The sequence below is a fragment of the Rhamphochromis longiceps genome, linkage group LG18 (assembly GCF_057381845.1).
Source record: "Rhamphochromis longiceps isolate RC_006_pf linkage group LG18, R_longiceps_female_GT1.1, whole genome shotgun sequence".
In the NCBI taxonomy this organism is placed as follows: domain Eukaryota; kingdom Metazoa; phylum Chordata; class Actinopteri; order Cichliformes; family Cichlidae; genus Rhamphochromis; species Rhamphochromis longiceps.
This window is the reverse complement of record NC_140574.1, coordinates 28,889,564-28,905,212: the sequence shown is the minus strand read 5'-3', so window position 1 is coordinate 28,905,212 and position 15,649 is coordinate 28,889,564. Positions and strand designations below refer to the sequence as shown.

The following is a 15,649-nucleotide window of genomic DNA, read 5'->3' as shown; positions in this document are numbered from 1 at the left end:
GCCTGAAACATCAGCCATATGTACCTGAGCGTATCATTGTTGCAGAACTTTGCGGGATTTGCCAATGTTGACAAAATATATGGGACATCATGTCCGGCATTATGTCAAATGATAAAGCATACATACATACTAAACAATTCAGAGCTTTGCGCATCAGATGGTGATACAAGCATAATATGGCTATACAATGTCCTGCTTTGTTAACCCTTTTCACACCAAGGATCTCTGCTGGCCATATTAACACACTACCCACCACCACCTATTATTGTGGAGTGTGGCATATTGAATAAAGAGGCTGTGTGGAAATGGGATGTAGCATTTCTGTGCATAAGCAAATTTGGTTGAAATGTGTTTCTTATTTGTAGATGCAAAAAAGAAAGAGAGAAAGGGGCTAAGGGTTTAAGTGGTTACGGCTAAATAGCTATAAGCAAGTTTAATAGTTTCATCCATTCAGATGTAAGTAAACATACATTTTTTGGTATGTCAACAACAGGTGCTGAATCTCTTTCTGGCCCTGCTGCTGAGCTCCTTCAGCTCAGACAATCTCTCTGCTCCAGACGAAGACGGGGACTTGAATAACATTCAGATTGCCATCGCTCGCATCCATTCCGGCTTTTCCTGGATTGTCACAAGCGTCATCAACCTCTGCAACAGGAGCTTGAAGCGTCGAAAACACAAAGCCAAGGAAACCAGTCAGGCCCTCAAGCCGGTCGGAAATCACATGGAGAGCAATGGGGGGATTTTTGGACGTTATGGAGAGAAGTACATCGTACCAGAGGAGGACAGCTACATGACCAACCCAAACCTGACTGTCATTGTTCCTATCGCGCCTGGGGAGTCAGATGTGGAGTTTTTGGAGGAGGAGGAGATCTCAGAGTCATCAGAGGATGAAGAAAACAAACTGGTAAGTATGTCGTGCCCAGAATCATGTTTGGGGCTTAACTTCAGGCTTTAATGCTCTCTGAACTTACATACTTTAGAGAATGTGATTTTATCGGCATACTTTTCGCTAAGAATGAAATCTCATCTTGTCATTTGAAACACTCAACTTGTTTGTTTGGCTTGTGTTTCTTATTATATAAATGAGTAATTACTTGGTTTTTTGCTGTTTGTATATGCTGAGATAAACTCAAGAAGTCCACGTTGACAACAAATTATGATTTTGAAATTATTGTCTGATCTACCTATTAAATTGAGATGTGCTGGAATAATTGAAGTTTTTTCAAAGATTTTTCAGAAGCTTTTAATTTTTACAAAGGGTCTGTATGAGAATGAACATGATATCAAAATGGTGGGATTAGTTTATCATGTTTAATGACTGGACACAGAAGGGCTGCACACTTTCCAAACTAGCTGTGGCTAAAACAGAGCTTATACTGTTTAACATATGTGTGTATGTTTAAGCATATATGTTTTGTGCTGGTAGCCTAAATATTATTAGTAACATCTGTGTTTTCTAATTCTGATGATGATGATGATGCTATGGAATCAGTCTGTCATAGAGTCCCGCACACCCACACACATGTTAATGAGATGTGGTTGAATGTGTGCCGAGCTATGCTTAAAGCTATATTTAGTACACACATGTTAAAGGGGTTGATTATCCCTAACTAACAGGAAAATGAGGCCATTACTATTTAAGCCACACATCTTATCCTTTGAATTTAGATTTTCAGTCCCATTGAGACACGTGTAGAAAATCAGCGTCCTAGCCACACAGTCAGCCTTTACAAACATTTGTGAAAGAATGGCTCGTTCCAAAGTGCTCACAGAATTTGAAGGTGGCGCTGTCACAGGATGTCACTGTAGCAAGAAGTCAGCATTCGATATCTCTTCCCTTCTAGATATTCCACGATCCACTGTAAGTGCTATTATTACAAAGGGAAAGCTTTTAGGAGCCACAGCAATGACCCATGGAGTTACAGCCCACTTAAAGTTACAGTATCAGGTTGCCAAGTGGTAAGGTGCATAGTGAGTAAAAGTCACCAATGCTCTTCTGACTCAAAACCTCTTCTGGCATTACCATCAGCACAAAAACTGTGTGCAGCTTCATGTGTTTGGATGGCTGAGCAACTCCTGTAGGTTTGATGTTTAGGTCTCCCTGTACTTTTGTCCACAGCACTCTTTACACCCATTAGCGAGTACTGTAAGATTATATGATTATTAAGAGTACAAACATTGGAAGAACACATCATTGAAATCATTGAAATATAAAGTAAAGAAAATTGCAATTGAAAGCAGAACACGTTTATAGAAATCAAAATGATAAAAACATGAACAACTGAACAAAAGAATCTGGGATTAAAGCAGTTCAAGACTTCAGTGTTAGAAACGCAGGACGTATACAGCAGACGGTGCATCGCTGAAATGCCTGCCTAAACAGATATGTCTTTAGCACACTTCTGAAAGCCTCTTAGGGAATCTTAGGGAAGCACACCGAGCATTCGACGGGTCAGGCATCGCAGCTTGAAAAGCTCACCCCTGATCCGTAGGTGCATTAGTATTATTTGCCCGGCATTAGACAGCTAACTTACACACCAACACTGGACGAAGCTGTAATGACTGAGATACAGTTTGTTTCTTGTTTGCATTTCTGTACATATTAAATGAGTTTACCGTGCACTCAGCAACAGTAACTAACACCGTGTGTATAGTTGCTTTAATTTGCATGAAAACGCAACAGTGAGAGTGCAATAGCACTCCTCAGTTTTTGTATAGATTTGGATTTGACTGTGTTCATTCGAAAGCTTTAGAGTCAGACTGTCCTGCAGATCGGGCGTTTGTTGAGGCGGAGGATGTGTCGTTCCTGTCCTGTCTGGCAGAAAAACAGGAGCAGGCCAGATGTGGAGCCAGGCGCTGTAGAGCAGATTAAACTGACACAGCTGAGCTGGGCAGCCTGCAGTCTGGTGCTCTCTCTTCCTCTTTCCCTCCCATGCGCTGCTGCACACCACACTAGAACTAGGCATCATGAAAAATGGGGGCGGGGGGGACCTCCAATCGTCCATCAGCTTAACTGGGCATCTGCAGCTGCTCTGCATATGCAGAGCTTTAAACACACACAAAAGTGATAAACATATTATATGTAAGAATATTGTTAAAAAGAAATCCTATAGTTAAGTATTTGAGTCTTCTCTAGAGTGTAAATAAATCTCCTTTGCTTAAATGGGATCAATTACTACTTTCTGATGTGCCATCAGTCCATTATGTTTCTCACTGTCTTTAAACTCTAAGATGAGCAATGCTGGTAATTTGGTTTCCAGATCCCGTGCACGCCCTTTAATGCTGGATTAAATTTCGTATCATTTTACGAGATTGAAGCTGCACCTCTGTCCTGTAAATCATATGAAATATGTTGTTGTTACAACACGTGAAAATCTCATCAAAATTGCAGTAAGCCTCACAGGAGATTGAAAGTCCATCAAGGTGCGCCGGCTCTGATGGGATGAATGCACGCAGGCTCATGTGGAGCAGGAAAATGTGCTGCAACTTCTTTTTCTTTAAAAAAAAACTCTTAATGTGTGACATGAATGTATGACAACAGCATCAGCAGTATCACAACAGGCTGGGGAACACAACCAGAACAAATCACTGTTTGCTAGTTTAATATAGATTCATATTCTGTATTTACACATGCAGATGTCAAAGAGCTGAGGGCTGTTTCCATACGAGGGCACGTGATTGTAAACACTCAGACTTTATTTTGTAGGAGAAGATCAGCCTGTCAGAGGGCAGCACAGTGGATCTAAGGAAGCCCGGAGAGGAAGAGGATAACTTGTCAGTGCTGGATGAAGACAGTATGGAGCCTGATGAATGCTTTCCTGAATGTGAGCGAAAGTAGCAACCTCACTAAATCTGCTAACGTGCATTCATTTAAAATGTTTATTTTTTTCCTTCATGCTGTGATAAATGCCGGTTTGTTTTTTGACACGGTCATCAGTCTGCATGAGACACTGCCAGTGCTGTAACATCAACACCAGCCATGGACTAGGACAGGCCTGGTGGAGGCTGAGGAAGACCTGCTACCAGATTGTGGAGCACAGCTGGTTTGAGACATTCATCATCTTCATGATCCTGCTCAGCAGTGGGGCTCTGGTAAGGGTCCTAGATCTAATTAGAAAGATTAGTATTGATCCAATACCAATATTAATTATTAATCTCTGGATTGACCAACAGTATCAGCAGTAGATTTGATGAGACGTTGAGCTGGCTGATGTCCAAATTGCGCCTTTTGTGTAGTTTTAAAGAAAAAAACTTCTCACAGATGGTTTTCTTATGCTGAGCAATGGAAATGTAATGCTGCGTTTTCTTATACTGCAGGCATTTGAAGACATTTACATTGAAAAGAGAAAAGTCATAAAGGTGATGCTGGAGTACGCTGACAAAGTCTTCTCCTACATCTTCGTCCTGGAGATGTTCCTCAAGTGGATTGCATACGGCTTCAAGACGTATTTTACAAACTACTGGTGCTGGCTCGACTTTCTGATTGTGGATGTAAGTTAACGCTTTGCTGCTTTGGTTTTCAAATCATATGACGTGAAAGGATGTAGCTGAATGTATGCCGTACTTGTGGGATTTATAGCTCTAATGATGCCAGATTTTTCACAGGAGAGCACGTGAATTAGCTCTAGACAACATTTTCAATACCTGAACCTGTTCGCTGCAGAACTAAGTGCTAATTCACACTGAAACAGTAGATACGTTGTAGATTTTTGCAGCTGCTCTCATGTCAGGATTTGGCCGTTCCCCAGTAGGATTTTGCCACACATTTGTGGGGAACTGGATGCGGTTCTGTAAGTGTTTAGTCACTCAAAGTGCCCGAGGCATGCAGCCCTTGACTTCCTCTGATTTCACCTGCTGTTACACAGATTGCCACAGACCGCTCTATTGTTAGGGTAAGTTGTAGTTAGCAGGTCCCAGGTGAGTATGGAGTATGGAGTCTGGGACTGGAAACTTGCATCCGCATCACAAATGCTTCTGTGTTTCTTCACTCGTAAGCGCTTTTTGTTGCGATATCAAAAGCCACCGTCTTGTTTCTAAACAAATGCTTTTCATATAAAATGAGATTTAAAATAAGAATAATTTAAAAAACCGCTCTCAGCAATCATCGTTTGAACCGCTTGGGTACAGGACCTTGGCTTTTATATCAAAACCAAACGCAGTTTCATGTGATCTGAGGCTTATCTACAGAAGATCTGGTTTACTGTGGAACGTAAAGTCTTCTTTTTGAACTGCACCAGCTGAATTCATGTGTGACCTGTTTGGTGTAACTCAGGTACCGAGCGTTCTCTGTTTTTTATGTTTAAAGGAAGTCCTAGCAAACTTTTCTTTCCTACTTTTGCTTTATTTTTGTATTTTTTTTTTGTCTGTATTGTGGTGGAGCCAAAGACTTCTGTAGTCCTGAAATTGATTTTGAATATCTTCTTTAGATATATTGGCCAAACGCATCTTTAAAAGGACTTTTATAAAGAAATACAGATCATTGGGACCTTATTAGCCCTAAATTGTTTTGAATGAACTTATTGGATCAATTTGGAACAAAATGGGAAACAAATTTGGCAAAGACAGATTAAACTTCTTTATAAAACTCACTCTATTTGATATATATACATATTTATATGCATATATAGCTGAGTATGCATGCATGGATACTGTTTTTACCATATGTGCATACTTGTCTGTGTTTTTTCATCATCCTTCATGACTCGACTTTCTCACATATCTTTCATGCCATTTTCATCCATAGCTGTCATCCAAGGGTCATTCAACAGCGGAATACCATTTTGTTTTGTCTCTTTTGGATGTAGAATAGAGTGGAAGTCTAAATTTGCTGAAACGATGATTCAAAAACCAAATCAAATCTAAACCTCAAAAATACAATATTTGTGTTCCTAACTGTGGAATGTCCCAAAATACACACAAAAAATGTGACTATGGCTCTTTAAATGTTTCTGACGTGTCTCTTACGACTCTCCTCCGTTTTTTTGATTCTTTATAAGAGTCGCTAAAAATATACTCACTTTCTTGGCAAATGTGCTGATAAGACCAGTTGATATTGTTTTTTCAGTACTTTTCGCTGTTTCCTCTCAAAGGTTTAAGCACAGATGTCTGTTTTATGATTCTCAGAGTTCATACACCTTTCTGTACTCCACATAGGTGTCCTTGATAAGCCTGGTAGCAAATTCACTGGGATATTCTGACTTTACTGCCATCAAGTCCCTGAGGACCCTCCGTGCTTTGAGACCTCTCAGAGCTCTGTCCAGATTTGAGGGCATGAGGGTGAGAAATATGTTTTCTGTCCTTTGCTGTCATTGTCGGCTACTAACATCCTGATTAATCTCATTAATATTCTTTCACTTATGGATAAACTCTTAGTTATAAAGCAACTTTAGCACTGGGACTACCACAACAGCTTAATTGATTAGTAGTTTTCTACAAGGTAGAAATGTCTCAACAGCTGCTGAGTGGATAAAACTTTGGAACTGATGTCACTGTGGATGTGTTGTAGTATTTCAGGGATTTGTTACATGTAAAGTCTTTAGTTATCCAACGAAAGACAGCAGTTCTTTAGCTTCTTGCTAGACTAGCCCTAAACTTTGTGCAAACATGTATAGTTCCCAATCTTATTGTAAAAAATGTAAATTACTCTAAAGTTCTGACAACTAGATTTTCCAGCAGTATATGTGTTTTATAGGGTACATGCTGAACCGAGCCATACTAAATGTAAACTTTACAGTACTGTTATACTTTTATAACAGTAGCTGTTATACTTTTATTTTAGTGATTGTGATTTAATGCAGTTTAAATGGTAAATGGTCTGGTTCTTATATAGCACTTTTCTACTCTTCTGAGCACTCAAAGCGCTTTACACAACTTGTGCATTCACCCATTCACACCCATTCGCACAAGCACATTTTTCTAGGTGCTTTCTAAGTAACATTCACACACACTCATACTCCAATGGTTTGGGGTTAGTATCTTGCTCAAGGATATTTGGCATGCAGACTAGGGGAAGCCAGGAATCGAACCACCAACCTTCCGATCAGTAGATGACCTGCTCTACTGAGCTACAGCCACTCCGTTTATTTAACTGCCACTTTATTAGGTACATCTTTTTACCTGCTTACTAACACCTAATCACATGGAAGCAACCCAATTCATTTAGGTATGGAGACATGGTAAAAGGGCCAGCTTAGGTTCAAAGCAAGCACCAGAATGTGGGGGAAGATGATTTGAGTGATTTTGATTTGGGCTCTGAAAACAAAGGGGGTCTCACACTAATACTAGCAAGGTGTAGCTCATAAAGTGGCCATGTGTATAAATGTGTGTGTCTGTCCATATACCCTGAATTTGTATGACAGTATCGCCACATTGTTATGTATCCCACTGACTTTTCCTGTACTTTCAAAAATCATACATGTGATTTAGAGTGAAATTGATTATCAACACACAGCACATACAGCACATGTATTATCATACAAAGGATTGTCATAACGTAAATCACTGTGAAAAATTGTCCTGTTGGCTTCAAGTTAGAATTGGGAAACTAAACTTCAACTATCACATCATAGCATATGTAGAAAACAAGATTACCAGACTAGTGTGCACTACAGAGATCACAAAGATAAGCTGTTTACAACAATAGAATATACTTTATTTCTCTGGGACTGACCTGATTTCTTGTTTGCTCATCAGGTCGTGGTGAACGCCCTCATAGGAGCTATTCCCTCCATTATGAATGTGCTGCTCGTGTGTCTCATCTTCTGGCTGATCTTCAGCATCATGGGAGTCAATCTGTTCGCCGGCAAATTTGGAAAGTGCGTGAACAGAACGGGGTTCATCCACAGTGTCTCTTTGGTCAACAACAAGTCAGACTGCCTCACCATGAATGACACCCAGTTCTACTGGACAAAAGTCAAGGTCAACTTTGACAATGTGGGGCTTGGCTACCTTTCTCTTTTGCAAGTGGTAAGTTGATTTTATTTTTAACCTGTCAAACATGATGCCAGCCTGTTTTTGCTAATAAACACCTTGAGAACTTGTTCACTACTCATGTTGTTGTTTTGTTCCTCTCCTGTTCTGTCCAGACACTTAAATCAGTCTCTCTCATGTTGCAATATTTACAGCAGATCATAAAAGACATTTCACTGTTGTTTTCTTTCTAAAAATGAAATCAGCTGTTACTATAACATTACAATGCAGCGCCTGGACTATGACATCGTACTATATTCTCTTATTTACAGGCTACATTTAAAGGATGGATGGAAATAATGTATGCAGCTGTTGATTCAAGAGGAGTAAGTATATTATTTTCTTCCACACCTATACCATGAAAATTCTAACTAACTAACTGACTAATGAACCCATTTGTTTTTAGGTGGAGGAACAACCGATAAAAGAAATCAACCTCTACATGTACCTCTACTTTGTAGTCTTCATCATATTTGGCTCCTTCTTCACCCTCAATCTCTTCATCGGTGTCATCATTGACAATTTCAATCAGCAGAAAAGAAAGATGAGTATTAAAAACGCTGATTTCAGGCTGGGATCACTTGATATTTGCGTGCAGTTCTTATTATTTGAAGCTGCAGAAATAAATGCATGAATAGTCCAATAAAAGTACAAAGGAAAATTTTCTATAGTAAGAATAAGGTGGCAGGATTTTTGGTTTTAATTCCCCCAGATTGAACATTTAAAAGAAAACAACTCCTGTCATTGTTTTAGGAAAGAAAGTAACGTGAGATATTTTTCTTTTCCACTTAGGAGGACAAGATATCTTCATGACTGAAGAGCAGAAGAAGTACTACAATGCTATGAAGAAGTTAGGAACTAAAAAACCTCAAAAGCCAATACCCAGACCCACGGTAAAGCTATATAAATTGCAAATGTAGCACATTTTTAAGATACAGATTTTTACCTGTACACTTTATATATTGTTTAAAATATTTTGTATTTTTTTGAAGTGATATCATTAACCTTGCAAACCTTGTTAAGGATTATATAAATTAAATTGTATTCTTGCTTGTTCTTTCCCGATCCTAGAACATTATCCAAGCCTTCTTCTTTGATCTGGTGTCTAAGCAAGCCTTCGACATTATGATCATGATGCTCATCATTGTCAACATGGTGACCATGATGGTGGAAACCAATGAGCAGTCAGAGCGAATGGAGTCCATCCTCAACAAGATCAACCTGGTTTTTATTGTGATCTTCACCACCGAATGCCTGATCAAGATCTTTGCCCTCCGTTGTTATTTCTTCACCGTTGCATGGAACATTTTTGATTTCGTGGTGATAATTCTCTCTATTGTCGGTAAGAAGTAAAAAAAAATCTTTTTGTTTACAATTTTTGTAAATGCCAAGCTAGTGAAAAAACCAGTCAGAAAAGATGAGGAGGGAAAATTGTGAGTGTCCACCTGTAAAAACATACCTGTTTTGGGGGTTGTCTCATTGTTGTCCTGTTGTTATTTCAACATCTAAGCAACCCAGTCTTTAAGTCTGACCTCATTAGTCATTTCCGGGTCCAAACTTTGCTTCAGGTCCCACAGTCACTTTAACATCGCTGAAAGTTAAACACTGTCTAAATTCTTTCATCTTTAATAAAATGATCTGTGTGGCTGTTCTACCAGGAGTAACAATTGAGTTTAACATCCAGGCATCCATGAAAACAGAATTTATGAAATGAGTTAGAAGTTAGCAGGGAGTTAGCTTGCTAGTTTCTACCTAAACATGATATAGCATGTTGTGACTGAGGGATTTCTGAAAAAATTAAAATGTACAGCTCTGCTATCACTTCCAAAATAAATGAAGATGGAAAACTAAACAGCAGTGACGTTTGTAGGGTTACTGAAGTTGGACTAGCTGGTATATAATGATGTGCTGCGCGGTGGCTAGGCACAGAGCTATGGTTAGCATAATACAGTGGCTTGCAAAAGTATTTGGCCCCCTTGAACTTTTCCACATTTTGTCACATTACAGCCACAAACATGAATTAATTTTATTGAAATTCCACATGAAAGACCAACACAAAGTGGTGTACACGTGAGAAGTGGAACGAAAATCATACATGATTCCAAACATTTTTTACAAATAAATAACTGCAAAGTGGGGTGTGCGTAATTATTCAGTCCCCTGAGTAAATACTTTGTAGAACCACCTTTTGCTGCAATTACAGCTGACCACATCAATATCCCACAAGTTTAATTTACTTGATGTTATACTCTGATTAAAAAGGGCTTTTTGAACAGTATATGAATTACAGTGCTGCAGGTTAATTTGAGTGTGTCATTGTGCAATGAGACAAATCACTTCCTGTCTGCTCTCATTTCAGGGATTGTTCTTGCTGACATTATTGAGAAATACTTTGTATCGCCGACCCTGTTTCGAGTCATCAGACTGGCAAGGATAGGACGTGTACTCCGACTTATACGTGCAGCCAAAGGAATAAGGACTTTACTGTTTGCCTTAATGATGTCCATGCCAGCACTGTTCAACATTGGTCTCCTACTTTTCCTTGTCATGTTCATCTATGCAATCTTTGGCATGGCAAACTTTGCCTATGTGAAGAAACAAGATGGAATCGATGATATGTTTAACTTCGAGACCTTTGGGAATAGTATGATCTGCCTTTTCCAGATCAGCACCTCGGCAGGCTGGGACAACCTGCTCAGCCCTATAATGTCCAGCCCCCCAGATGAGTGTGACCTCAACTTTATCAACACAGGCACCAACACCCGAGGAAACTGCGGCAACCCCTCGGTGGGCATAGCTTTCTTTGTCAGTTACATTATCATTTCTTTCCTCATTGTGGTAAATATGTATATAGCTATCATTCTGGAGAACTTCAGTGTTGCCACAGAGGAGAGCACAGAGCCCCTGAGCGAGGATGACTTTGAAATGTTTTACGAGGTTTGGGAGAAGTTTGACTCAGAGGCCACGCAGTTCATTGAGTTCTCCATGCTGTCGAACTTTGCTGACACTCTGTCGGAACCGTTGCGTATCCCAAAGCCCAACAAAATCCACCTGATCTCCATGGACCTCCCTATGGTCAGTGGGGACAGAATCCACTGCCTGGATATTTTGTTTGCCTTCACAAAGCGCGTACTGGGAGAGTCGGGGGAAATGGATGCCCTGAAACAGCAAATGGAGGAGAAGTTCATGATGACCAACCCGTCCAAAGTTTCCCACGAGCCCATCACCTCCACACTGCGGCGCAAACTCGAGGAGGTGTCTGCGATCGTCATCCAGAGGTGTTACAGGAGGCATCTTGTGCGCCGGCAGATGAAGCAGGCGTCCTACCTCTACAGACAGATAAACTACGAGACAGTTGTGGATGTGGAGAATGCTCCAGAAACGGAGGGTCTGATAGCCACCATGATCCAGCATTATGGGCCTGTGGGGGCTGCAGAGACAGCAGACGACACTATAACATCCTCCCCACCATCTTATGATAGTGTGACCAGGGCAGCCTCTCTGAGCCTCTCTGAGGTGACCCGATCAGTATCCAGAGACTCTGAACTCAGGGAGCCTGGGGAAAACTATGAGGAAACTTTTCTTTGAGAGTCAGTTGAACGGAGGGTGATTGTATTGTTTTTGTCTGTTTTGTTTACAGCAGAGAATATGCATTGAAATTACTCACGGTCTAAGAGGAAAAAAAAGCTTTTATATTTTAACAGATATGGAGGGAATATGCAGTGTTTTTAGGTAACTCGGCCTCTATTTTCTTAATGGAAGATGTCAGTTATGCCACAACGTTCAAAAGAGTACCATGGACAGCTCTGAAGTTAAACGTCATCTTAAAAATATCACAATATGGCATCAGACATAATCACGCACTCTTTTTTAATATCGACCTAGACCTATCAAGACAAAGCCACAACATTAAAACCAGCTCCCTTGTATCGTATTGGTCCTCACTGTGCAGCAAATACAACTCTGAGTCATTGAAGTAAGGAAACCAGAAGACTTGCAAAGGTCATTTGTGATATCTGGCACCAAGTTGTTAGAAGCAGATTAATCAGATTTAGAATAAGGTCTTCCGTTGAATGGATTTGTTTATCCACCACTTTATAAGACAACTAAACACTGCACTTGCTGCAACCAGTTGGCAAACATTTGAGTCAAGTCCCCATAGCAAAGAGATTGCTCACAGATGAGTTGCGCTCACACAAAAGTCGGGTGTGACTGATGCCGACATTGCTGCAGTCTGTCTGCCTTTATAAATCATTTATTTGCAAACCTTCGACAATCTGTCTGAAAGTGACTGCAGTCCGTCTGAATTAAACCACAATTTTTTGGAGACAGGTTGCTGCCCACCAGGCAAACTGTGCAGTCACAATCTTTCACCCTCTGGGCAAGCAACTGGCCACCACAACTCCTTACAACCTGTCTTCAACAGCAAAAAAAATGAAATGCAATCACTGATTTTTCCTAATCACAAGGAGGTTGCCATCCTACTTTTACTTTAGTGTGACTGAGCCATTACAGAATTAGAGAGTTAGATTAGAGAGTGTTTACTTGCAGATTAATAAAACTATCCAATGACAGATGCCAATGAAACAACATCATGACTTCAAGGAATTTACAACAGTAGTTTACACTAATAAATTTTTATTGCTAAAACCAGGAGTCCTCGTGAAGTAAAATTTGTGTCTGAAGCAACACATCCCTCCTCAAGGCCAAGAACTGTCACCTGCAGTGAAAAGCTTCTCTCTGATTACATGATAAATGGACAAGCAAAACCCCCGAGAGAACAGCAGACAAAAAAAGAAATTGGTTTCTCAAACTGAGAAATACAAGATATATGCAGCAAATTAAAAATTATTAAAGAAAGGTATTAAAGAATGCGCCTAAGTAACAAACTGACGATACAATCAAAAACAGATTTGGCTAAAAGTTTCATGAAGTTAAAAATATATATTTGTTGAATAAGTTATTTTCTACAAATACAAATTTGATAGAAATGTCCAAATGTTTTGATGGCAGTCAGTCTCGCCTGCAGGCTGAAGTTTCTAGTTTTAATTGACTGTGGCACTTTTAAAGTGCTAATTCAGGTTTTAATATGTTAATGCATACTACCGTATTACAGTTTTAACCAAAGCTTACAACTTTAGCAATTGCTCATCCAGAATGCAGGAAAAAACATAGCCAAGCCAAACCCATAAAATGACATTCATTTTACTACTTTTTGTCAACAAAATATCATTATTGATTAAATGAAGGTGATATATGCATTTTCAGATGACAGAAAACAAGCAGTATTTCATATTCATTATAAAAAAATATACTACAATGAAACCTTTTACAGCTATTTTGTCATGTATACTGCATTGCACATTTAACTTGTGTGTCAGTTACTAAGAAGGGCTGTGTGTACTGATGATCCCTGAATCATGTGCCTGATATTGATTATTGTCCGCACACTCTGAATCTCTTTAGACCGTTTAATTTGATCTGACTGATGTGGGTTTGAAGAGCATGCATGCACTGAAAGCTCATTTTGTAATTAAGCGCGTAAACAGCTTCTAGGCTGTATGATGAGTGTAAAGCTAATTTTTACATATTTTTTGTGATATATTTATATTTAAAGACCGTTTCAGTGACTCTCATAGTGGCCATTATACGATATGTTAAAACTATAAAAATATAATATCTTCATTTTTATATAAAAGACTTTCCTTGAGGACCTGGTTGTCTGTAATGCACTTAGGTTAAACATTTTATCGATTGTTTTACTGAATGATAATAAAGCTCTTTTACAGACCTGTGGATTTTCACTGACCACACAGTGGACAGTTAAAGCTGCGCTCAGAACCGAGCAGCATCCCAGCATCTTCATTTTCACATGAGGAACCAGTTAACTGATTTGACCTCATTACAAGTCAGGGCGATATTAAATCTCTCTCTCGCTCAATCTCTCTCAGAGTCCATGTGTTTAAAAAAAAAGCCAAACAGATGTGCAGAAACCTTTGCATCACTGTGCTGTCCTTGTGAGTGTGCTCGTATTGCCCTTTGCAGCTTAAATTTGTTCATAATGCCAGCACAAAAGCAACATGACCACAAAAACCCCTCAACAACCAGCCTGAGTGATCTTAATCATTTCCACTTGTTGTTATTTTTTTAGTTTATTTTAGTTTTTTCATTCTGACACAGACTCATGTGTCAGTGATGTGATGTGATCACACAGTGATGGGAGATTTATAACACATGCGAAAAATTTAGCAATACTTTGAAGAGCCACAAAAACTAACTACAAAACCAGTTTTACAGTGTTCATACCTCGAGACGTCAGTGTGTTTTTCTACTTAATATGTTTTAGATATTAGTGTCAAATTCATTGTTTAAACACACCAACATTTTCAGTTTGCTAAAAAAAAAAAAAAATCAAGGGTGCCAATTTGGATTTAGCTCCAAAGAGATTTCCTCTCTCTCGTTGTCGGGTGGTCAAATCCAACTCTGACCAGCTGGGATGGAGGGATAATCTGTGTGTAAAAAAAAGAAAAAAAGGTGGGGGGTGGTTCACTTGTTTTAATTACACACTCGCAGACACACAAACACACACACAGTCTTCCTCTCTCTCTTCCTGTCTTTCGCACTCTTACACACTTGCGTGCACACATGCATTAACCTGTCCGCCATACACACGCTATACTCTTCGACCGTGGTAACAGACAGATGCTCGCTTTAAATTGAATTTGGGTTTTTATGCGTGAAGGGCCGGAAAAAAATGTGGCATGACTGGATGTGACTTGGTAATTGATCTGATTTTTTTTAAGCGTTGGGACATGTGGCGGAGATTAAAGCTTCATCACGGAGAGAAACTAAAATATTTTTTAAAAGATTAAAAAGGCACTATGTGTAATTACAAAATGCACAGCCACAGTAAGAATAAATAAATAAAAAAGAAGCGACGACAACGTAATGCTTTAGAAACACTGACTGCATATGATGTGAACACCTAATACAAGGGACATATGATGAATATGGCACCAGTATATTCATACATACATATATATAACAATAAATTTTAAAAAGGTCATGACTCATGTTGTGTCTCATCATCATCATCGTCAGTCTTTAAGGTCAATCTTGGTTCTCCACTCTTGGAGTACAAACATTTACACTTCAGCTGTTTTTAATGAATCTCTGACTTCTTGGTTTTGTGGTTTTTATGGCCTGTCTCTGCCAAAAAAAAAAAAGAAAAGAAAAATGAAAAAAGCGATAAAAATTGAAAGAAAAACATTAAAAATAAAACGTTATGTTGGAAAACTTGATACACTGTGAGCAAAAAATTGAGAAGAATATGAGCTTAAAGCTTTTTAAAGTTATGTGAAAAGTTATGTCACTTCAAAAGATCTTAAATAGGTGGTCGACACTTTTGTCCTGGCATGGACCTTCTAAAGTCTGAAGTTTCTAAAGTTTTGCAGTGGTTAACTACATCCAATCCAAATCCCCCCCCCCCCCCCCCCTCCAAAATGGGACAGTGCAGTAAAATGTAAGTAAAACAGAATACATTGATTTCCAAATCTTATAAGCCCATATTTTATTCACAGTAGAGCACAGAAAATATGAATGTTTACATAAGAAAATACACCATTTTAAGAAAAAAAAAAAGGTTATTTGGAAGTGAAAGGCTCAAAGTCTGGACACTGTT

The 15,649-nt window shown here is 39.1% G+C and overlaps 1 protein-coding gene across 2 annotated transcripts in view; it reads left to right on the top strand.

Moving 5' to 3' along the window:
• Positions 1-13,740, top strand: part of LOC146648613 (sodium channel protein type 2 subunit alpha-like) — a 48,334-nt gene extending 34,594 nt beyond the window's left edge. For both annotated transcript variants that reach the window (XM_085389848.1, XM_085389847.1), the window contains 11 exons: positions 494-904; positions 3,707-3,824; positions 3,938-4,092; positions 4,318-4,491; positions 6,154-6,276; positions 7,693-7,965; positions 8,241-8,294; positions 8,375-8,512; positions 8,757-8,861; positions 9,040-9,310; positions 10,328-13,740. In XM_085389848.1, coding sequence (XP_085245974.1) covers positions 494-904; positions 3,707-3,824; positions 3,938-4,092; positions 4,318-4,491; positions 6,154-6,276; positions 7,693-7,965; positions 8,241-8,294; positions 8,375-8,512; positions 8,757-8,861; positions 9,040-9,310; positions 10,328-11,556 — 3,051 coding nt within the window. In that variant the 3' untranslated portion in view covers positions 11,557-13,740. The remainder of the gene's footprint in view (positions 1-493; positions 905-3,706; positions 3,825-3,937; positions 4,093-4,317; positions 4,492-6,153; positions 6,277-7,692; positions 7,966-8,240; positions 8,295-8,374; positions 8,513-8,756; positions 8,862-9,039; positions 9,311-10,327) is intronic.
• Positions 13,741-15,649: the final 1,909 nt, after the last annotated feature.